Here is a 22,016-nt window from a genome sequence, read left to right as displayed (position 1 = left end):
TAGACTTCCAAATATGCCTTGAATCGAACCAAAAATGAAAGAATCAAAAACTATGATTAGACATTATGGCAGTCGTTGTCAGGTGTCCGTGATCTTGCACTATTATTTGCTTTGTCACTTACAAAGGCACTTTTTGTGTGGGGGTTGGATCTATCGTTAAAATAAATCTGAATTTAATAGTGTGGGTGGTAACTCACAGAAGATTGAGCTCATCTTTATTTTCGTCAGATACAACATGTTTGAAGCGTAATGCAACTCGACTAAAATGATTATGATGAAAACCTTAGCACTCGCTCCACCTCTTTGGGTGTATTAGCGTGTGTCTCAACCGTGAGTACGTCATCGTCAAAAATAACTTTGGTTTGTCATTTTTTCTTTTTTTTCAAATTATTGTAGAGTTGGATGCAGTCATAGGCCACCAACGTCCTTTCACAATAAACTTCCGTTTTATGTACCCACGCATGATCTCGTCTGACCTTCGTTAAATCAAGTAACATGTGGTGCATAACGTCCTTGTTAGGATCTATTCGAGATAAAAAAAAAAGTATTATATCCTTGAATAAAAAGTCGACTGACGGCAGCTCCATTTAGACATCCATGAACCATGAGAGAGATTTAGATTTGCACCTGCTCGCACCTTATGTTGCGGATTGGCCGCAAGGAGCAGGCAGATCGACCGTCAGAGGGACACCGGCAAGTTCGTCTGTCTCCCAAGCCAGGGAGGACAGTCGGTTTTAGTCGAGCGTGTGATCCTGGTAACAGCAATTAAGAGAGAGCCCTGTTCACCCACTGGCTACCTCTCGCGAAGAAACCCCCTTTCATCTGAGTGTAATTCCCTTGGTTTCCCAATACAAACTGTAAGTCACTGAATTCCCATTTTATTTAAGTTTATTCATTCGTTGTGGTTGCATTCAACCGCTCGGCCTCCACAACAATTGGTGTCAGTGATGAGATGTGGCCATTGAATTGTCTCATTATTTTTTGAGATAGTCACAAAAGTTCCCACGCCGATTTTTTTTTTTTTTGTATATTTGGTCCCTTCGCCCTCATCTTGATTTTTATTTTTTTTTGTCCAATAATTATAGTCGCCATTTTCTTTTTTTTTTCTCCCCCTCCCTCCTACCCTCTTCGTTAAACGCCCCCGTGCCTTTTTCTTTTTTGTGATTGTTGCCGCGCGTTCATTGCCTTTTTTATTCCGCGGGCACCAGCCATTCTTTTTTTTAGAGTGTTAAAAGGCGAAATTATTTTTTTTGTGTGGTGAAAGAGACGAAAGGAAGCTCACGTGGTAGACACGCGGTCAAGGTACCGGGCCACTGGTGAAGTTAATTCGTCTCGAGTTTTTTTGGGTGTGCGGAAGTTTATTTTTTTTTTAGTACGAAGCTGTCGTATGTCTGAACGTTCAAAGCAACCAGCGGTCCCTTTCCAGACACTCACACGAGCCACAACAGCAAGGCGCGCAGGTTTATCATCAGCATCAAGTTCATCAGGAGGGAGTGTAGCTGTCAGTCAACCGTCACCAACAAGAACATCTCGTCTTTCGGCCAGATTGAGCCCAGCACCGATGGCGACCAACGACGACCTCATACAGGCACTGACGGCCTTCACTCAAGCAGCAGCGAACGATAGAGTGCTACAACAACAGAAGCACGATGATTTACTGCAGGCGCTTCGGACTCAACAAGATGAGAACACGGCTTTACGGAATCTGGTAACTGCTGGACCAATGGTAAATAGACCTTCTACTGCAGTAGTTGATAGTATACCTAAGTTTGAAGGACGTATGGATGAGGACGTTCAAGGGTTTATTAATCATATAGATAGAGTAGCAACTTCAGAAGATTGGACTGATGCTCACAGATTGCAAGTGGGAATCCGACGTTTGGTTAAAACGGCGCTCTTGTGGCATGTACAGACCGGCCACACGCACGTTGATTGGGCCACATGGTCGGTGGCTTTGATTACTAATTTTTCTAGACGATTGTCTTTTGCAGACTGGAATCGACTAATTCAAGACAGAGTTCAACAGCCAAACGAATCGGGAATGGAATACGCGCTGGATAAGTTTCGGCTATGCCGCCTCTCGCCAACTCCTCTGGCGGAACAAGACGCCATTCCTTTCCTGATCAACGGCCTGGCTAAATGGGAACACGTTGCCGCCATGACAGCAGCAGCACCAGTAAATATCCCAGCTTTCATAGCTCGAATCCAGCAGCTGGAACAGTTAGGTGTGTCAGCGAGATCAGATGTGGCACCCAATCGTCAAATGAATATTCCGCCACCTCAGCCCCCTGATTTGGCAGCAGCGTTCAACAACTTCAGCGAGAAGCTGGTGGCAGAGTTGGCGACCAAATTGGAAAGCTTGACAGTAAGTAGAAGTGTAGGAAGAGGCCGAGGAGGTCCACCTGGGGCAGCAAGGCCTCCGATGGAGTGTTGGCTCTGTCACAACACGGGCCATAAAGCTCGTTATTGTCCGACACGGCCGGAAAACACAAGCGCTGGTCGTTAGAGGCAAGGCCATTGTTGACCAGCTACGCTTCTTTACCTTGCCGCCCTTGTCTCCCTTTAATTAAAGTAATCATTGATAAAATTGGTGAAGTGGTCGCACTCGTAGACTCGGGGGCCTCCGGTAGCGCCATTAAGTTTGGTACGGCCAGTAAGCTGGGGAAGATGGCGCTCAGACCGGGAGAAACAAGGTATAAGTTACGAGGTGTAGACAATAAGATTGTGCCAGTAGATTCATTTTGTTCTTTAATTATTGGGTGGGGAGGTATCAAGACGAAATTATCGGAAGTAGCAGTAATTAAAACATCGCCATTTTGTTTAATTTTAGGAGTAGATTGGATAGTAAGCAGTAAAACAAACCTTGTTGTAAAGGGAGGGAGACTTGTTTTAGAAGGGAAGGGTACGGATATTAATATGGGGAAAGAAGAAGAGGAAATTTTTGATTGTAGAAAGTGTGAGGAGGTAAAAAGGAAAAAGAAGATGAAGAAGGTGAGATTCGAAGACGAAGTGGAGGAAATTGTTTCGGAAAATTTATGTGTGTCAGACGAATTAATTGAAATGTATGAAGCCGAGTCCGCACCGAAACGTTCTCGTGGTGGACTCGGAATTAAATTAATCGATTCAGTATTTATCCCAGGCGACTCCATGATGTTCGTCGCCGCAAAAGTAAAAAGAAAATTCACCGGAAAAGGAGCAGTGAAGCTGAATCAATGCGCTCATCCGGGCAAGGAGTGGATGGTGCCGTCGACAATAGTGAACATCAAGAAAGGCAAACTAAAAATTCCGATCGTCAACCTACAGTCCAGTCCTCTTCAATTCAATCGACGCGACCTGATCACAACAGTGGACATCGACCTAGAAGCGGAAGTCATGATGGATGTGAAGGAAGCAGATTCGCCGGTTTGCTGTACGGCGACGGTGAACGAGTCAAAGACAACACTGCGACCATCATGGGTGGACAAGCTGAGGTTCGGTGAAAATTTATCGGAGGAGGAGAAAATCAACCTTTTGTCCGTCATCAAGCGACGCTGGCGATGTTTTCCCAGCGAAGATGGACAAATCGGAAGGACGGATCAGGCCGAACACTTAATCGACACCGGCGACGCCAAACCAGTCCGGTCAGCACCATACCGGGTCTCAAGGTACGAAAGGGAAATAATTGTGGACGAGGTGGCCAAAATGTTGAGGTCAGGAACGATTCGGCCGTCGTCGAGCCCTTGGGCAGCCCCGGTCGTATTGGTAAGGAAAAAAGATGGTAGCCACCGCTTTTGTATAGATTATAGAAGACTAAATTCAGTAACTAGGAGAGACGTGTACCCATTGCCATTAATTGATGACGTTTTTGATCGCCTATCGGGCGCTAAATTTTTTTCAAGTCTCGATTTAGCTAGTGGCTATTGGCAGGTTCCAGTGGCAGAAAAAGATCAGTGCAAGACCGCATTCATTACACCAGATGGACTTTACGAATTTCGGCGCCTTCCTTTTGGACTGAATAACGCGCCATCGACCTTCCAGAGATTGATGGATAAAGTGCTGTCGCGTTTGAAATGGCACATGTGTCTCGTCTATTTGGATGATGTGCTGGTTTTTGGCAAAAATTTTCAAGAACATCAAGAACGATTGGAACTTGTGCTTATGGCACTAGAAAAAGCAGGTTTGACTCTAAACGTAGAAAAATGTGTGTTTGCAACGTCAAGAGTTGAGCATTTGGGTCACGTGATTGACGGTAATGGTATCCGTCCGCATCCGGACAAAGTTCAAGCACTTGTTAATTTTAAAACGCATGATGTCAAATCTTTACGAGGCTTCTTAGGTCTAGCTTCTTATTTCAGGCGCTTCATCCCAGATTTTGCGGCTGTTGCCAGCCCTCTGTATGGTTTACTCAAGAAAAATGCGCCTTGGATTTGGTCAGAGAAGCAGCAGACGGCCAAACAGAAATTAGTGCAGTGTTTGACATCCGCACCCCTCCTGAGCCATTTCAATGAGAAACTGGATGTAGTCATTCAAACTGACGCAAGCAACTTGGGATTAGGTGCCGTGTTGTTACAAGATGATGGCGCTGGGCCACGGCCAGTGGCATTTGTAAGTAGAACGTTGTCAGACGCGGAGTCACGGTATCATGCTAACGAGTTAGAATGTCTTGCGCTTGTTTGGGCGCTGAAGAAATTTCGTTCATATGTTTATGGTCGGCGATTTTTAGTCGAAACCGACAGTTCAGTGGTAAAATGGATGCATACGAAAAAGGAACTGAACGGTAAATTTGCAAGGTGGATTCTTTCATTGCAGGAATATGATTTTGAGGTACGCCATTTAAAAGGTACAAATAATGTTATGGCGGATGCTCTCTCTCGCAATCCGGACGGAAATTTGCCGGAATGCGAGAGAGATCATGTAATTTGTGTTTTGCAAAGTAGTAGGCCTTCGGGCTATGCTCCACATGAATTGGCTTTCCTCCAGCAGGTGGACAGCCAATTACGGAAAATTTTTATAGATTTAAGATACCCAAACCCCGGTAAAAATCCCCACGAGTTTGTTGTTCATAGAAAAGTCTTATATAAAAAAAATTTTGGTCCTGCTGGTAGAAAATTTCTTCTTGTGGTTCCCTCCGTTCTTCGTAGAAAAATTCTCAAAAGCTGTCATGATGATCTTCATGCTGGGCATATGGGAAGGGAAAAGACTTTCGCAAGGGTTAGTGAGCGCTATTGGTGGCCTAAAATGTTTGCTAGTGTAAAAAAATATGTCTCTTCTTGTATGTACTGTCAATTGCACAAACATGCCGTTGGTCAAACCGTCGGAAGATTGCAACCCATTCCACCGCCAGCTCACGCATTCGAAATGTTGGGCATTGATCATCTGGGTCCTCTACAAACGACTGATTCCGGAAACAAGCATGTGATTGTGGCGATCGACTATCTGACAAAGTGGGTGGAAGTGGCAGCCGTTCCAGACACGTCAACCGACCACGTCATTCCATTTATTCAGGATAACATCATCCATCGCCACAGTCATCCGAAAAGGCTCGTAAGTGATCAAGGTCCCGCTTTTTCATCCAAAGAGTTCGACGCTAGAATGACTGAGTGGAGAATCGACCATATTCCGGCTACACCAGAACATCCGCAGACGAATGGGCTTGTCGAGAGGCTGAATAGGACAGCAACTTTGGCGATTGCAGCATACTTGAACACGAAACATACGGATTGGGATGTGAAACTACAAGGAGCAGCGTTGGCAGTCAACACAGCGAGGCAGTCAGCAACCGAAATCACACCTTTTGAGATGGTCTACGGCAGACGTCCAGTGATGGCACAAGAAAACAAGTTTCCATGGCCACCAGAACGTCAAGAGCCGTACGCGGTATTTGCGAAACGAGTGGCGGACCTACGAGAAGCTGCAAGACTCAGAATCATCGAGAAACAACAGAAGGTGAAAGAGCGTGTAGACCGTAGTCGCCGAGTGACGCAAGAATTACGTGTCGGAGAACTTGTGCTAGTGAAACGCAACTTAACTAAGAAAGGAAAAACAAAGAAGTTTCTCCCGAAATTTGTTGGCCCTTATCAAGTGGTTAAAAAAGTGTGTGAGACGACTTATTTGGTGGAGGACTTGCCCTCAAGGCGAAAAAAAACTAAGTTTAGGAGGTTCAACGCTCACGTGTGTCAGATCCGCCGTTTTCATTCACGTGAGGATGTCGAGTGGGAGCAAGGAGACGATTCCGAAGAAGAAAGTTCTGGCACAGAGGAGGAAGGAGAAGGCATTGACGACACGGAAGAGCCGGAAGAGAATTTGCCGTCAGTTGCTGCTACAGAGACAGTGGGGGAGGAGCAACAGCCAGTCCAGCCAAGAGAGCCGGAAAGAACAAGGGCCGGCAGACAGACTCGAGCACCACGGTGGCACAACGAGTACGAACGGCATTGACCACGGCTTGTATTGTGTTTTGTTTTTTTTCTTTTTCTGTGTGTGTTGTTGTTTTTTTTTCCCTCGCTTTCGTCCGCATTTATTCACTCTCATTGTTCATTCATGTGTCTTTCACCTCACCTTCATATCCAAACTCCATCATCATTCCATTTGAAAACGAAGCCATCCGTCCATTTCCGTCCAGTTCTTTATTCCTTTCTTCTCTTTCACAATTCTTTTTTGTCTATACTATTTATTTTTCTTCCAGTGCCACTAAAAGCTGCCACAGGGTAGGGTTTGATTTGGTGTTTTGTTTTTTATCATGTGTTGAAATGTTTTGTCTCTCGAAATGTGGAGTTGGATATGTATATATGTGTTTCGAATCGTCAAAAGTCAGGAAAGGCCGAATGTTGCGGATTGGCCGCAAGGAGCAGGCAGATCGACCGTCAGAGGGACACCGGCAAGTTCGTCTGTCTCCCAAGCCAGGGAGGACAGTCGGTTTTAGTCGAGCGTGTGATCCTGGTAACAGCAATTAAGAGAGAGCCCTGTTCACCCACTGGCTACCTCTCGCGAAGAAACCCCCTTTCATCTGAGTGTAATTCCCTTGGTTTCCCAATACAAACTGTAAGTCACTGAATTCCCATTTTATTTAAGTTTATTCATTCGTTGTGGTTGCATTCAACCGCTCGGCCTCCACAACACTTACATTTTACCAAATGAATTTCATCTGATTTCGTGCAAGGATTAAAATATTTGCTTTCCCAATCATAAAATTTATCGTTATTCCTCAATACATACGTGGTTTGGGTTTTTTTCGTTTTTTTTTTAAATGTTTCTTCGGATTTTTATTATCTTTACTTGTGTTAAAAAACATGGCAACAGTGAAAAAGCATGTTGCTATTGTGAGTTTCAGTTTTCGTCTACTTTGTTTTTCAAAACAACCGGCCTTCCTAAAATGTGGAAACGGGCCCCTAAACAACTATTTCCCTTATCATACAGATCTTGTGCTACAATAAATTTACCAAAAAGTAAAGAATAAATTATTCGTTTGAAGGAATCAACCATAACTTACCTTGTTTTTCATTTTGTACAGATGTCAATAGTGATATGCCGAAAGCTTATTCGCCTGCCTTAGTAGAAGGAAAGTGGTATGAATGGTGGGAGTCTAACTCATTTTTTAAGCAGCATAGGCCTTTATCATCCAGTGAAAAGTTTTCCATGGTTCTTCCTCCACCAAACATTACTGGTAGTCTCCATATTGGACATGCCTTAACATGTGCCATTCAGGATTCTCTAGTTTGCTGGTACATCGTCTTTGTAAGTCTATATTGTTAATGATTTCATGAAAATAATTATATGTCTTGTCAGGAATAGAATGAATGGGAAAGATACATACTGGTTTCCAGGATGTGACCATGCTGGAATAGCTACACAAGCTATAGTTGAGAAAAATTTGAAATCTCAAAACCTGACACGTGAGCAGCTGGGTCGTGACAAATTTGTTGAAGAAATTTGGAAGTGGAAACATGAAAAACAAGACATCATTTATCAGCAGTTAAAAGGATTAGGTTCAACCTTGAATTGGGACAAAGCAGTCTTTACAATGGATCCAGTAAGTTTATATTTCAGTCTAAGCTATAGCAGTTACAAACAATATAATTGAAAATCATTAGTAACTTGCAACATTTATTCAATAAAGTAATGGAAATATCTGTTTTTCTCTAGAAACTTTGTTATGCAGTTAATGAAGCGTTTATTCGACTTCACCAAAAAGGAAAAATTTATCGGAAGGAAAGCCTAGTGAATTGGTCTTGTCAGTTGCGATCTGCCATTTCAGACATCGAAGTTGATCACCAGTCGATTGATGGGCCACAGGGAATATCTGTCCCAGGATATGATAAACCAGTCACATTCGGGTATATTTATAAGTTTGACTACAAATTGTCCGACTCCGATGAACGTATTGCGGTGTCCACGACTAGACCAGGTATAAATATTTTTTGGAAAAAAAAAAGACAGATGTAAATGTAAATTGTTATTTTCGTTTTAGAAACTATTTTGGGTGATATGGCAATCGCAGTCAATCCTGAAGACGTACGCTACAGCAAATACATCGGTAGATCAGTTGTTCATCCAATTCGCCACGATAAATTACCTATTATTGCTGATTCTATGGTTGATCAGGAATTTGGAACAGGTAAGCTCACTTTCGCTATAATAAAACTTGTTGGCGTAAAACGTGCATTCAATTATAAGGTACACAAACACTTGGCTCAATTGATTTTAAATGTAGGTGCTGTAAAGGTTACTCCGGCACATGATCAAAAAGATTATGAAATAGCAGTGCGTCATGGTATTGAAATGCTTAGCATTTTCGACAATCAGGGAATAGCAAATAAAAACTGCAGCGAATTCAGCGTATGCAAAATCTTATACAACACTGTAAATAATTTTAATACATCTAATGATTATTTTTCAGGGACTACCTCGGTTTGAACTGAGGGAAAAGATGATACAATTTTTACGCGATAATAACCTGTTGAACAGTATTTTACCTCACCAAATGAGTGTACCACGGTGTAGTCGATCTGGCGATGTAATTGAACCCCTTTTAAGACCGCAGGTTAGTTTTGTAAACTTAATAAATTTCAATTTACAAATGTGTGGTCATATTTGAGTCACAGTTCTGATCCTTTTGGTACCAGTTTTTTGTCGAAAATATGATTTGTAAAATTTTTAATTGCAAATTCATTTTTTTAGTGGTTCGTTGACACACAAGAGATGGCGCAAAGAGCCATGGAAGCGGTCAAAAGTGGCAATTTAAAAATTCATCCTCCTCATTTTGAAAACGTCTGGTTTGAATGGCTCGGCAATATTAGAGATTGGTGCATCTCGCGTCAACTTTGGTGGGGTCATCGTGTACCTGCATATCGTTTTGCTGGAGAAAATGATGCAACTTGGATCGCAGCGCATAATTTCCAGCAAGCTGTCGAACTCGCCAAACATCAAAATCTTCCCTTTTCAACAGTCAGTCAAGATGAAGACGTACTCGATACGTGGTTTTCTTCGTCGCTCTTTCCTTTTTCAGTCTGTGGATGGCCTGAACAAGTAACGTTACTTGCAATTTTTTATTTTATCGATGCCTTAACAAGTAATTTGTTTGACAGACGATTGATCTCAAAAATTTATTCCCACTTAATTTGATGGAAACAGGACACGACATTCTATTTTTCTGGGTTGCTCGTATGGTAATGATGAGTCTGGAACTAACCGGAGAGTTACCATTCAAGGTTGTCTAGAAATAAGTTTAAAGATTTAACAAATATTAGTAAATGTTTCTGTTTTGTAGGAAGTTCTTTTGCACGGCATCATTTGCGATAGTCAAGGGCGCAAAATGTCAAAATCTTTGGGGAATGTGATCGATCCGTTGGATATAGTTTATGGTTCATCCCTAAAAGTACTCCTATTTTTTAAATTTATACTTCATTAGTTCATTCTTAAATATATGTCAGTGCTTGGAAGATCAACTGGAATCCAGCCTCAAAAAAGGGCATCTTTCTTCAAAAGAATTTGAAAAGGCTATGGCAGAAAAGAGGGTTACATTTCCTGACGGAATACCACAAACAGGATCTGACGCTTTGAGATTTACCCTTTGCTCCTACAATGTTAAAAGTAATTTTCATTGTTAAGTTGTGTTAATTCATCAACCGTATTGTACAATTTGTCTGAATAGGTCATTTTATTAACCTGGACATGGCAACTTTAAAGAAAAACCGCCTTTTTTGCAACAAAATATGGCAGGCTACTCGGTTTTTGTTTCAGCTTTTGGATGAAACATTTCCGCAAAAAAGCTCAAACGACATTTATTTGCGAAAGGATCCGAACCATTCGTCCCTCATGAATCAATGGATTATGAATGGCCTGGATAAAATGGTCAGCCAAGTCAACAGTGCATTGTCGAGATACGATTTCCATCACGCCACGGATGCACTCTACACTTTTTTGTATGGGAGTCTTTGCGATGTTTACCTAGAAGCTATCAAACCTTTAACTGGGGTGGATAAACAAGAATCTGCCCATGTTCTTGCAATTTGCTTAGATGTGGCACTTCGCTGTTTGGCCCCTTTTATGCCTTTTCTTAGTAAGTTTTAAATATTTAGTATTTTAGCGTAGCCCACGTTAATAGTGTTTTACCTACCGCACTATCTTTAAAGGCGAAGAGCTTTATCAGCGCCTGCATAAGAAACTTGCCGATCATGGAATCCAATCGCCACGATCCATGAGCATTCTTATTGCTAAATATCCCGTGAAAGATGAGGTTATTATTTTGGTTTACATCAAAGCATACACATTTATATTTTATTATCAAATATTTCTTACAGTTTGCTATATGGAAAAATGCCGAGCTTGAACAAAATGTCGATTTAATCTTACGGGTCGTCACAGAATTACGAAATGTGAAAGTGGAGTACGGATTAGCCAAGTCAAAGCCAGAAGGTATCAAATAAAATTAATTTCTAAAATGTTTTATCGGTAGTAAATTTTTTTTTTCTTAGCCATCCTCATCTGCTCATCCGAAAATATTTTAAGTAAAAGCGATCAGTATTCCAAGCTTATGGCAACTATTGGTGGACTGGAATCTGTGACTATTTGTGAGGAGCGGCGTCTACAAAATTCGAAAGAAAAAGTCTGGGTATCTCGTACAGTTGACAGTTGCTCTGTACATGTCAATATTGCAGGGATGGTTGATCTGCGAGCGGAGCTTAAGAAAAATCAAGATAAGATGAGGAAACTTATCGATAAACTTGCTCGGATGGAAGCTAATATGAACTCATCTTCATACCAACTGAGTGCCCCTTCTCATGTGCAAGAAATTCACCGACAAAAAGCTGACTCGTTGCGAAACGAAATTAACAGTTTAAAATTATATGCCCAAAAGTTAGACGAACTGTAAATTAGGAATAGTAAATACAAAGTATTGTTGACCCAGTTCCAATTTTTTTTTCACTCTTTACATTATAGAAAACTAACTCCCGCGATCAAACGTATGTGTTGCAAAATCCTGTCTACAAGTCACGAAATTATAAATTTGGCCTGTTAACAAGAACCATAAAGGTCAAATTCTTCGCAAGTTATCCTTACAAAATGATGGAATAAGTTAACACGGCTTTAATCGTGCATAATAACGAATATTTTAGTATTTTGTTACATTCCATAAATTTACTTTTAAGCCCCATTCTTCAGTTAATTAACTTGAAGGTTTGTAAGGGTTTATTTCAAGGTTCTTAAACTATGTTTCCATAAGAAAACTGAATTAACTTTACTTTATCGAACCGTTTCTTTAGACAACTTCGGTCCAGAGTTGAAATTTTTTAGTTTGAACAGAGCCATCAAGGGCTCTGGTTTGAAAATAATCTCAAACATCCAGCTTACGTTGCCAAAATTAAAATATTTCATTCTTATCTTGTATTTTTATTAATATTTCATTAATAACATTAATATCATAAAATAAAAACTAAATACTTGCAAAAATTTCTTGAAATAAATAAATTCAAACAAAATAATAATATATTCTCAAAAATGCTTTAATAGTCACAACGTTGCGCTTCCCATGTCAGCCATTTTTTATCCGCTTCAGACCTCCAGCGTCTGCTCTCATTCACTCCACTTTGCGAGCTTGGTTCAGCGCCTGGTCGCGAATTATCCGTGATCATCTCGGCCAAGCCGTGAATTGTAAACTTCAAACATGGTAATTATTGTTTCTTATTCATTTGATTTCATTTCTGTTCGTATTATGTCTACCCATCGTATCATGGATTCTAAATATTTAATGTTTTGTAACAGGCCTACAAGGACACTGGTAAACCGGTGGCTGAAGAGGCTGTAATTCACAAGATCCGAATTACATTGACATCCCGCAATGTTCCATCTCTCGAGAAAGGTATGTTGTTAATTCTCGATAAATATGTTCTAGTTACTAATATTGAGTGTGTTGTAATTAGTGTGCTCCGAGTTGGTTGGTGCTGCTAAGGACAAGAACCTCCGCGTGAAGGGACCCGTCCGCATGCCTACCAAGACTCTGCGCATCACTACTCGTAAGACTCCTTGTGGTGAGGGATCAAAGACTTGGGACAGGTACGTAATATTGTAATAGTTAATTAGAACTGCTAAAATATTTACTTACCTTTTCTGTGCAGATTCCAAATGCGTATTCACAAACGCATCATTGATCTCCAGAGCCCAGCTGAGATCGTTAAGCAGATCACATCTTTCTCGATTGAGCCTGGCGTCGAGGTTGAAGTTACCATTGCTGACGCTTAAACGTGTCCATTTGTGCCTACTTGTTCTATTCTTGAAATGTGATCAAGTCAATAAAAAGGCATAATCAAACTACTCTTGGATTTGCGACTTGGTTTAAAGGTTTCCTTCAAATTTGTTGGTAGTGTTAACTAATGCAAGAGCAGCTTAAAGACTACACTGAGAAGAGTCGACGAAAGGCAATCTGGTTTTAGCTAGCATTCTGAAGGTTCAACGGAGGAAAAAATTGGTTGGAATTTAACTTTTAATCGTTTAATTCATTATCTTTCATCCCGCATCCATTCTCTTACAGTGGGAACAACAAGATCATTGAGTAAGACTAACATCTCGAGATTGTGGTGTCTGCCTGCAGTCGGTTAAGTATCACTGGTCGAAAGCGTTCAAAAACATTGTGCAGGCAATATTTTTATCAAGCAAGGTTTAGTAGTATAATTATATAGTTTGCAGAGGCAAATGTTGTAGATGAAGTTACGACATTCTGAAGAAATTGGAAAAACCCTTTCATTATTGTTAGACTATTCGTAGAATAACGGATGACGTGGACTCTAAAGTTGTTGACGTTCAGATCTAGTAAATGTTTTGTTTAGTTGCTGAATAGTTTGGGTTTCCACAATTTCGTTATCCTTCAATAGGGACGTGCGAATTATTTCACAACATAAATATTTTTAATGTAAACTGGTGATGAAGCATATGTGTTGATGTTGAGTTGCGACTCAGAAATGCGTTTTCTCATGTTTCTTGCGTTAGTGGAACTTGACCTGTGAACCCCCAAAATGTTCCACATCTGCAGTCAATCCCTCTCTTCTTGCGCTGCTTCAGCTTTCTTTATTTTTTCTTTTTCTTTTAAAAGATCCCCCTCCTAGAGCTGTTGGCTTTATAGCATATACTCTGGCGTCTCAGTTTAAGAAATCAGTCGTGCCGCAAAACAGAAGCTCGTCACATCCTTAACAAATCACCAACCACAATACGTTTTCCTTTTGGCGTAGGCGCTGGAAAAGTGAACGCAATCATACGTTTCTATTCAATGAAGGTAGGGTCATCTTTTATTCTTAGAATACGATTAAAAGATATTTGAATACTAACCACCCAGTGTTAAGTGTTATCAATTTCCTTCTACGCCATCCTTGGTTTCCATAAAGTGTGTAAGAAATCAAAACAGGAAGTACCTTGAAACTCGTGCCTATATTTTTCATTCAGAATGTCTCGGAAATATTTGTCATTCAACACTTGCACTCGATTTCTTTTAAGTTATTCCACTATCATTTTTAATTGTTTCTTAAACTGAATTTGAAAAATATTTCGTTATTTTAGATTCAGTGATGACGAACATCACCAAATTATTAGTGTTCTTGCTATGGAGGGCTACCTTAACGATGGCGATGCAAGGATATCTACTCACTGGACCGAAAAGTCTCCTGTCTAACAGCGTCGAGACATTTTGTGTCTCTATTGAAGGCAGCCACACCACAGCTAATTGCACTCTGGATCTAATGGCCAGAGAGGGTGACGAAGTTTACGCTTCACACAATCATCGTATGAAAGGTATAGATTTATAAAAATAATTGCTGTTCTTCTTAATTGAAATAATGACTTTATTCAATTCATTTCCTACTACATGCCTACTATCTTGCATTCATTTCAATATTTGTGTTATCGCATTCTTCAGGTCCGAAAGATTGCATCAAATTGTCGGTGCCTATGACTGGCGAAACGAGTGGCCGCTTGCGTTGGCGAATGCGTTTCGAAAATTTGCCCGATTACACAGTGGACAGCATCAAGGAAGTGGCTATAAGGCAACTCGAGACCATCCACTTGATTCAGACTGATAAAGCTTGGTACACTCCAGGCCAGCTGGTCCGCTTCAGAATACTTAGTCTGAATCACATCCTGTATCCTCTACTAGACCTGGTTTGTCTCTTTATTTTTTCCCTTTTTTTTTCTTCTTTTAAATATTCCGCACGCCCCAATTTCCTTCATCGGCAACAATCACAAGGTCATCACCGTCATTTTATTCAGATTAAGCGCGTCTGGGTGGAGGATCCGACTGGGGCGACTATAGTCCAATGGACAAATTTGACCACCGTTCACGGTCTTCATCAGTTGGAACTCCAACTTTCTGTGGAGCCCGTTCAAGTAAATTGATTGGTTTGGAATTTGCGAATTTAACGAAGCGTTACCTCGTCATCTACCACACCCTTTTTTTTCTCTTGCAGGGGGTGTGGAAGATTCAAATGGAACGAGAGTCACATGAAAGAGGCGTACGATATTTCGAAGTGCGCGAATACGTTCTGCCCAAATTTGAAGTTAACATCAATGCTCCACCGTTTATCTCCTACAACCAGGATGGGGATCGATCTGTTCAGAAAATTATCATCTCCGTCTGTGCAAAGTATAAGAATCTATTTCCGCACACAAAACAGCTACTTATACTGTCACATATAATAAATACGTTATTGTTCAATTAAACAGATATAGTTATGGCCAACCAGTCAGAGGCAACGTGAAAGCTAACTTTAAAGTTAAATCAGATTCTCGGTATGGTTTCCGCCGGAATTTCATGTCAACAGTTCCCGTCGTTGATTTTGACAGGAGTGGTGTTTTGAATGGGGACACTGGTTGCTTCAACTTTAAAGTGTCGGGTGATGAAATTGGCATCTCTTCTTACACCGGATCTATTCAAAAGACTTTCCAAGTAAGCTACCAGTTACATCATATTGATCATTATTATTTACCCAATTGTTTTCCCATTTTTCTGTCAGGTCCTGGCGATTGTGACTGAACAGGGTACAGGGATCGAAATGAACAGCACGTGGAGTACCGAAATCCAGCGTCAAACAATGTCGATTGACATTGCCACATGGAGCAGCAGCACTTTTAAAAGCGGTCTACCTTACTACGGGAAAATCAAAGTGACTACGGCTGATAATCAACCGGCAGTCGGCACCTCCGTTGAAATTTGCGCCAATCCCACGATCGCCAACAGTGACGTCAAAGAAGAGAATATCCATCGCAGGCCCAGCGTGAAGCGTCCAAGCGTCAGCAACACGCCAAAGTATTGCTCTCTTCGTGAGACAGATGCCAACGGATTTGTCAGTTTCGAATTGCTTCCTACTGAGCCGGAAATAACAGAGTACAATATCAAAGTAAAAGTTTAGATTTCTTTTTGTTGAATTCAGAGTGTCGGTGATGTGCAACTTTTTTATTTTTTTATTTTGCGGTCGCAGGCAACGATACCAAACAGGAGGAAGCGCCGAGCTGTGGGTCCTCAGCTGGATGTCATCGCTGAAACTCAGTTCAATATCCGCAGTCTCTATTCGCCCAGTAATAGCTCCATGGTCTTCGTTCCGCCTCCTAATTATCCGAAAGATGTCCCCTGTCTTTCGGTGCTTCCGGTCAAGCTCTACTTCACCGCAGATAAGGATATCAACTTTAACGTTCACTACATTGTCAGTTTGAATAGTGAAACTAGATTTAGAAGCTTGTGGGTTGATTCTAGAAATGTCTGGTACTGCAGGTGATGGCCAGGGGTGACGTCATGCAAACGGGCGTGAAACAAGTCAAATTCCGCGAGGAAGACAACATCGATTTGAGTTTGGGTGAAACGCTGCTCAACAAGCGAAGTGATAATGGTGGGTCAGAATCCGAGTCTGACGTCGAATCTTCATTGAAACCCGTCGGCGACTTGGAATTTGAAATCGAAATCGTTCCCGAATTGGCCCCTAAAATGTCCTTGCTGGCCTATTATGTCCGGGATGACAGAGAAGTGGTCACTGCTCACATTGACATACCGATTGAAAACTGCTTCCCAAATCCAGTACGGAGCATTTCTTAGCCCAAAATATATTCACGAAGATAACTGATTTTTTTAATTTTTTTTAAAGGTGAAATTTTCTTGGTCGTCCAAGAAAAAGCAACCCGGTCAAAATGTGACGATGAATTTGAAAGCTAGCGCTGGTTCCATTTGCGGTTATTCTGTCGTCGATCGAAGTGTCACTTACGCAAGACCGGATCTACAGTTATCCGAATCAAACATTTACAGTTGGTTGCCCGGCCTGCACATTCCTGCTGGTAGTTATCCCCAGCAAGTCACACCTGACTGGAAATACTGTGAAAAAAGTAAGACAAAATATTAAACTTATTCCTTAAAAAAAAAAAAAAAATCCTTCATAATTTTATTGTTTTGTTAAACAGAAAATGAACAGTCGGGTCGTACTTTTGATGATGATCTTCGTCGCCGGAAGCGATCATTTTTTATCGGACACTTTACCGCCCAATTCAAAGACGCCATGGAAGCTTTTGATGTAACTGAGACCAATACCAAATTTTTCAATATCTTTTCTCTAAAAACCAATTGTTTTCACAGCATGCTGGAGTGCTGGTTATGTCTGATTTAAACATTGAAACTCGACCGTGCTCAGAGGAGTCGAGGATTTTCCCAATGTACCTCATGCGTCGTGGAGGATTACTAAAGAAAATGCAGGCCGAAGTACCTTCCGGTAAATTATCTTTATAACTCCAATAAGCGTCGAATTACGTTTCCATGTGTTATGCTTGTATTAAATCAACTAACTTAATTGTGTTTCGAATAGAGAGAAACATCCAAGCAATCTATGCTGAATCAAGGACGTTTGTTCAAGCGACCGAAGATGGTTTGGTTGAAAGTTTCGTCTTCCTAAGTCATTCAATTAATTCACAACTTTTCAATTTTAGTTAATTCATACGACAACGTGGTCGATTTGAAATCAACCGTCAGTGCTCGTTCTTACTTTCCTGAAACCTGGCTCTGGGATTTGGTTCATCTCAAGTATGCTGAATAAATATATAACACCCATTAAAATCACTATTAATTGACGACGTTCAATTTGCCAGTTCTCAAGGAGAATACGGCAAAGCAGTCACCCTCCCTCATACGATTACCACATGGGTCGGTCGAGCCCTTTGCGTCTCCGAGTCTCAGGGTTTCGGCATGAGCTCATCCGCAAACATCGAAGCCTTCCAGCCTTTCTTCGTCGAACTGCATTTGCCTTACTCGGTGAAACGAACTGAGAAGCTGCAGCTCAAGATTTCCGTGTTCAATTACGCGCCTCATCCGTTGCCTATTCGATTGACGCTGGCCTACTCGGAGCAGTTCGAATTGATGAACGTCTCCGACTCTGTGCTGCTCTGCGTCCCGGCCAGAGACAGTGTGGTTCATCATTTCCTTATCCACGCCATCGAGATGGGCACGCACAACGTTTCCGCCTTCGCCACCATTGACGACAACTATCCAGGAGACTGTGGCCCGGAAATTCTGCCAAGTGCGAGGTACTCGTTGATATGTGTTCAAGATTTAAGAGATATCTTTGAACTGTCGGGTAGATTCCGTCAGTTATATTATTGCCATCTTCCTCGTTAATGAACGTAATGATTATTCCGCTTTCAGCGATAATGTGATTAAGGAACTGCTCGTTGTACCAGAAGGTTTCCCCGTTGAACGCGTTCATTCTCACATGGCTTGTCCTAAAGGTATCTAACTTTTCAAGCGGAGAATCAGCGTCGCATTGTTAACATGGAACTTTTTTTTTTAAACAGATTTTGACGAAGATAAAACAATTGTCTGGGATTTAGCTTTACCCGATGATCTAGTGGAAGGATCGGCAAGAGCCTGGGTGACTGCCGTTGGTGACCTTATGGGACCTGCATTACAGGTAAGCAAATATAATAATCTACAAAGGAGTACTAAATTTTAAAAATTTACTCAAATGACGATGGCTGCCATCTGATAGGGTTTGTCGGGTCTCGTCCGTCTTCCGATGGGTTGTGGCGAGCAAAACATGATCCTTTTCACTCCTAATATCTACGTCACTAAATATTTGGAGGCTACTAATCAACTGGAACCTTCATTCAAGACTAAAGCCGTTAACTTCATGAAAAGCGGTTTGAGACATTGAAAAAAAAACAAAAAACAAAAAAAAACATTTGACTGTTATTAAAGCAATCCAATCTTGTTTTTGTTTTTTAATGTGACATGTATTAGGATATCAACGTGAGCTCACGTACCGGCACGACGACGGTTCCTATTCGGCGTTCGGTAAATCGGACGAGAATGGTTCTCTGTGGCTGACGGCTTTTGTTGTCAAATCATTCGCCGCCTCACGCCGTTACATTCACATCGACGACAATGAACTTCAAACGTCCGTCCACTGGCTTCAATCTAAACAGCTGGAAAATGGATGTTTCCCCGTCATTGGCACTGTGCTCCATCGAGATTTGAAGGTGCCTTTACTTTTTTCCCCTTATTCTAAAGTAGAAACGGACTTTTAAAAAATGTTGAAATTTCACCAGGGTGGATTGGCGGAAAACGAAGAGAATTTAGCGCCGCTGACAGCGTTCACATTAATTTCACTTTTGGAAATGTACACCGAAGATTCGGGCAAAAGTGCGGAACGGAAAAAAACGGCGTCACTTGTGAACAAGTTATTGAAAAATACGTTACCCTGTCTGGAACCCGACGAGACTGAAATGGACGATGTGTACACCAGAGCTTTGACTGCCTACGCTCTAGCATTGGCCGGCCAGTCTGACGCTTCACGACAGCACATTGATTGGCTAATGGCTCGCGCCCAAAGCAATCATTCATTACTTTGGTGGCAGAAACCCGGTGCGTTCAAACTTTGTTTTCATTGTGTCCGCTGATTGGTGGAATTACAGTACATACGTACGTAGTTACTGCCATAACTGTAAGCTAATGAAACTATATTTTTTGACCACCGAACCAGAAAGTGGACCGGCTCTGAATGTTGAGATGACGTCGTACGTGTTATTAAGCTTGGTCAAACTTGGCAGTAACCAAGATTTACTGAAGGCCCGTTCCATTGTTCGCTGGCTCTCCAAGCAGCGCAATAGCGAAGGAGGATTTGTTTCGACTCAGGACACTGTCGTCGCCCTTCAGGTTGGCTGCTGACACATTTGTGTGACGACAAATCAACTTGCAAGCTGAAACTTGAACGATTCGACATTTCAGGCTATTGCAGCATACGCTTCGCTTATCGGCACCCAGACAGTCGATATGGAAATACTCGTCACAGCGGGAGAGTTTGAGAATTATGCTCGAATTCGTGAACACGACCGTCTAGTGCAGCGCCGGATCGATCTCCCGTCTCCTTTGGCAACCGAGGTCCATATTGCCACTGTTGGCGACGGAACTGGCTGTGCTGTCCTCCAGGTTTTTCGTCATCACATTATTATTTAGTTTGAGACTTTTGGCAACTTCAATATTTGACTTGACCGTAGGCTACTCTTCGCTACAACGTCCGCACACCACCTCCATCGTATGTTTTACAACTGCCGGGATTGTTTCATTTATTTGATTGAATTTGTTTCTGTTTTCTTTCCTTTTTTCAGAGCCGCATTTCATTTAAATGTCAGTAACGTGCCTGTGCAAAACGATGCTGGCCAAAAAAACAAATGTCAACAGCAGGTAGTGGTTTGCAGCCGATATCTCGGATCCAAACATGAAGAATCCAACATGGCGCTAATCGAAATCGGATTCGTTTCCGGCTTTGAAGTTGACAAGGCATCACTGAATGTACGAAATTTCAGAAGACTAGGAATATTTGGTTCTGTTAAAAAATATTTATTGAAAATCCGAATTTTGTTCACAAATTTATTAGAAAAAAACACTTCCTGGAGTGAAACGTCACGAAATCAAGGGCGACACGGTGGTCCTTTATTTCGACCAGATTTCTGCTCATAGTGATGTATGCGTTTCTGTAGTCGCTCAACATGTATTTAAGGTGAACGACGCCAAGGACGCCAACGTCAAAATCTATGACTATTATCAACCTGAGCACAGCAAAACTGTCGCTTATAATCTACCTAGCAGTAAGAGCAATTCATTCAAAATTTAATAAAAATAAAATAAAACACATTCATGGAATACGACTGATCTCTTTGCCGGGAAAAAAAATTCAATAAACAATTATTTATTTTTGTCGCCAGGCTGTTTTTCGTCCAACGAAAACCCGCAGCAGCCACCTTCATTGGCGGATGCTAGTTCCATGACACTTCTCTCTCCTATGCTCCAACCAGCCCCGACATCATCGGCGTTGTTATCTGATGTCGTCATAGTTGAACCCATACAAGAAGTTGCCAGTAAGAAATCACCGGGTTCACCGCAAGAACTTATTCAAGTAACGCGCTCTGCTCAAACAAACGCAGTGGCGAATGGCAGAAACCGCACAGTACGAAGGAATAACTTTGAGAGTGATAATTTTGATTTAAGCGTTGCTGATAGAGAGGAAGGCCCTATTCCAGCCTTCGTGCTCCCAGGTAATTGGAACATTTTTCCCGAACGATATTTTGTCATTAGCAATTTTGAATTTAAAATTTTTGAATTTTGCCCGAATTTTTTGATTACATGTTTTAATTTTCCTCAAGGTCACATTCGGGGTTGCCCGCGCTGCGTAACAGATACACCGAAGGATCTTAAAATGTTATATTGCCAATCGAAATCAGTTTACCTGGCTGAAACTCGACCAGCGCGCGGTCATCGACTACGACTAGTAAACAATGTTTCGTTGCAATACGCTCGATTCGTTAAAATGAATTCATCGGTCGATATGCTTCTCGAGCCCAACTGCCAATGCAGCTTTTTCCAGCAAGGTATTTGATTAAAATGAATTGTGTGTTGAATAAAATAATCGAGTGAAACTATTTAAATATTTATTTAGGTACCAGCAATCGAACTGTATTGGTCCTTGGTCTCCCCTCGTCACCGCTTCCTTCTCCTCCTGCTAAATTGGTTGTTGGACCAGAACTTTTGATTATCGACTCCAACCCCAAGCAAATCAATATTAAATCAATGCGCAACAAATGCGACCAAACGTTACCTTGATAGCTGGACAAAAAGATTGACTAATTTCGCACTGATTTTTATTTTTTTGCATTATAATACATTTCGTAACCGTTTTAACTATTAGTTAGCTTACCTCGTTCACGTCCTTCAAAACTGTTTGTAGTTTTATTCACCTATAATTCAGCCGTTGATTTTATGTACTGTATGTGTATTCAACTTCTTCGCCCCAGTCCAGCATACATGACGGTAATCCTCCAGCTGTACGATTGTTGTCTTCAATAAATTAGAAGTTTAGAACGTAGAATTATTTTGAGTGAGAAGTTTATTATTAGTTAAAATTTAATTTACAATTATCTTGTATATCGTCAAGATTAAACATAACACAAAACCATTTTTCTATGGCAGTTTTCTTTAAGTCTCTTTAGTCGTTCAAAAGTGATTTATTACTCTTAATAAACAGAGCTTAAAA

General features: G+C 41.3%; 3 protein-coding genes across 3 annotated transcripts; all 3 read left to right on the top strand.

The window, feature by feature from the left end:
• The first annotated feature begins 6,873 nt into the window (after positions 1–6,873).
• Positions 6,874–11,383, top strand: LOC124198561 (valine--tRNA ligase-like). Its single transcript, XM_046594442.1, has 15 exons — positions 6,874–7,421; positions 7,487–7,697; positions 7,762–8,005; positions 8,119–8,380; positions 8,444–8,590; positions 8,687–8,811; positions 8,873–9,016; positions 9,154–9,501; positions 9,561–9,683; positions 9,743–9,850; positions 9,906–10,065; positions 10,127–10,534; positions 10,608–10,711; positions 10,776–10,890; positions 10,950–11,383. The coding sequence occupies exons 1-15, from the start codon at positions 7,223–7,225 to the stop codon at positions 11,345–11,347; spliced, it is 3,096 nt and encodes a 1,031-aa protein (XP_046450398.1). The 5' UTR covers positions 6,874–7,222; the 3' UTR covers positions 11,348–11,383.
• Positions 11,384–11,981: 598 nt separating this feature from the next.
• On the top strand, positions 11,982–12,786 carry LOC124197844 (40S ribosomal protein S20-like). Its single transcript, XM_046593392.1, has 4 exons — positions 11,982–12,142; positions 12,238–12,334; positions 12,396–12,528; positions 12,591–12,786. The coding sequence occupies exons 1-4, from the start codon at positions 12,140–12,142 to the stop codon at positions 12,712–12,714; spliced, it is 357 nt and encodes a 118-aa protein (XP_046449348.1). The 5' UTR covers positions 11,982–12,139; the 3' UTR covers positions 12,715–12,786.
• A 794-nt stretch (positions 12,787–13,580) lies between these two features.
• On the top strand, positions 13,581–21,851 carry LOC124197837 (alpha-1-inhibitor 3-like). Its single transcript, XM_046593383.1, has 28 exons — positions 13,581–13,741; positions 14,023–14,253; positions 14,378–14,619; positions 14,728–14,844; positions 14,925–15,100; positions 15,181–15,403; positions 15,471–15,854; positions 15,936–16,157; positions 16,226–16,525; positions 16,593–16,827; positions 16,903–17,012; positions 17,075–17,207; positions 17,301–17,360; positions 17,422–17,515; positions 17,581–18,015; positions 18,134–18,216; positions 18,283–18,398; positions 18,477–18,627; positions 18,728–18,966; positions 19,036–19,351; positions 19,470–19,642; positions 19,715–19,915; positions 19,984–20,021; positions 20,095–20,278; positions 20,364–20,574; positions 20,692–21,021; positions 21,130–21,354; positions 21,423–21,851. The coding sequence occupies exons 2-28, from the start codon at positions 14,031–14,033 to the stop codon at positions 21,584–21,586; spliced, it is 5,385 nt and encodes a 1,794-aa protein (XP_046449339.1). The 5' UTR covers positions 13,581–13,741; positions 14,023–14,030; the 3' UTR covers positions 21,587–21,851.
• Positions 21,852–22,016: the final 165 nt, after the last annotated feature.

Source organism: Daphnia pulex, chromosome 7 (assembly GCF_021134715.1).
Source record: "Daphnia pulex isolate KAP4 chromosome 7, ASM2113471v1".
NCBI lineage: Eukaryota > Metazoa > Arthropoda > Branchiopoda > Diplostraca > Daphniidae > Daphnia > Daphnia pulex.
This window is presented reverse-complemented; position numbering and strand designations above follow the sequence as displayed.

What these genes read in the sequence shown, in the direction of transcription:
- LOC124197837 (XM_046593383.1), top strand. Translation starts at nt 14,031, where the DNA reads ATGACGAACATCACCAAATTATTAGTGTTCTTGCTATGGAGGGCTACC. An exon ending in ACTTTAACGTTCACTACATT is followed by an intron (nt 16,158 to 16,225) that starts GTCAGTTTGAAT and finishes CTGGTACTGCAG; the next exon opens with GTGATGGCCAGGGGTGACGT. An exon ending in AAAACTGCTTCCCAAATCCA is followed by an intron (nt 16,526 to 16,592) that starts GTACGGAGCATT and finishes TTTTTTTTAAAG; the next exon opens with GTGAAATTTTCTTGGTCGTC.
- LOC124197844 (XM_046593392.1), top strand. An exon ending in TGTTCCATCTCTCGAGAAAG is followed by an intron (nt 12,335 to 12,395) that starts GTATGTTGTTAA and finishes TGTTGTAATTAG; the next exon opens with TGTGCTCCGAGTTGGTTGGT. An exon ending in GGATCAAAGACTTGGGACAG is followed by an intron (nt 12,529 to 12,590) that starts GTACGTAATATT and finishes TTTTCTGTGCAG; the next exon opens with ATTCCAAATGCGTATTCACA.
- LOC124198561 (XM_046594442.1), top strand. Translation starts at nt 7,223, where the DNA reads ATGTTTCTTCGGATTTTTATTATCTTTACTTGTGTTAAAAAACATGGC. An exon ending in TACAATAAATTTACCAAAAA is followed by an intron (nt 7,422 to 7,486) that starts GTAAAGAATAAA and finishes CATTTTGTACAG; the next exon opens with ATGTCAATAGTGATATGCCG. An exon ending in CCCTTTTATGCCTTTTCTTA is followed by an intron (nt 10,535 to 10,607) that starts GTAAGTTTTAAA and finishes CTATCTTTAAAG; the next exon opens with GCGAAGAGCTTTATCAGCGC.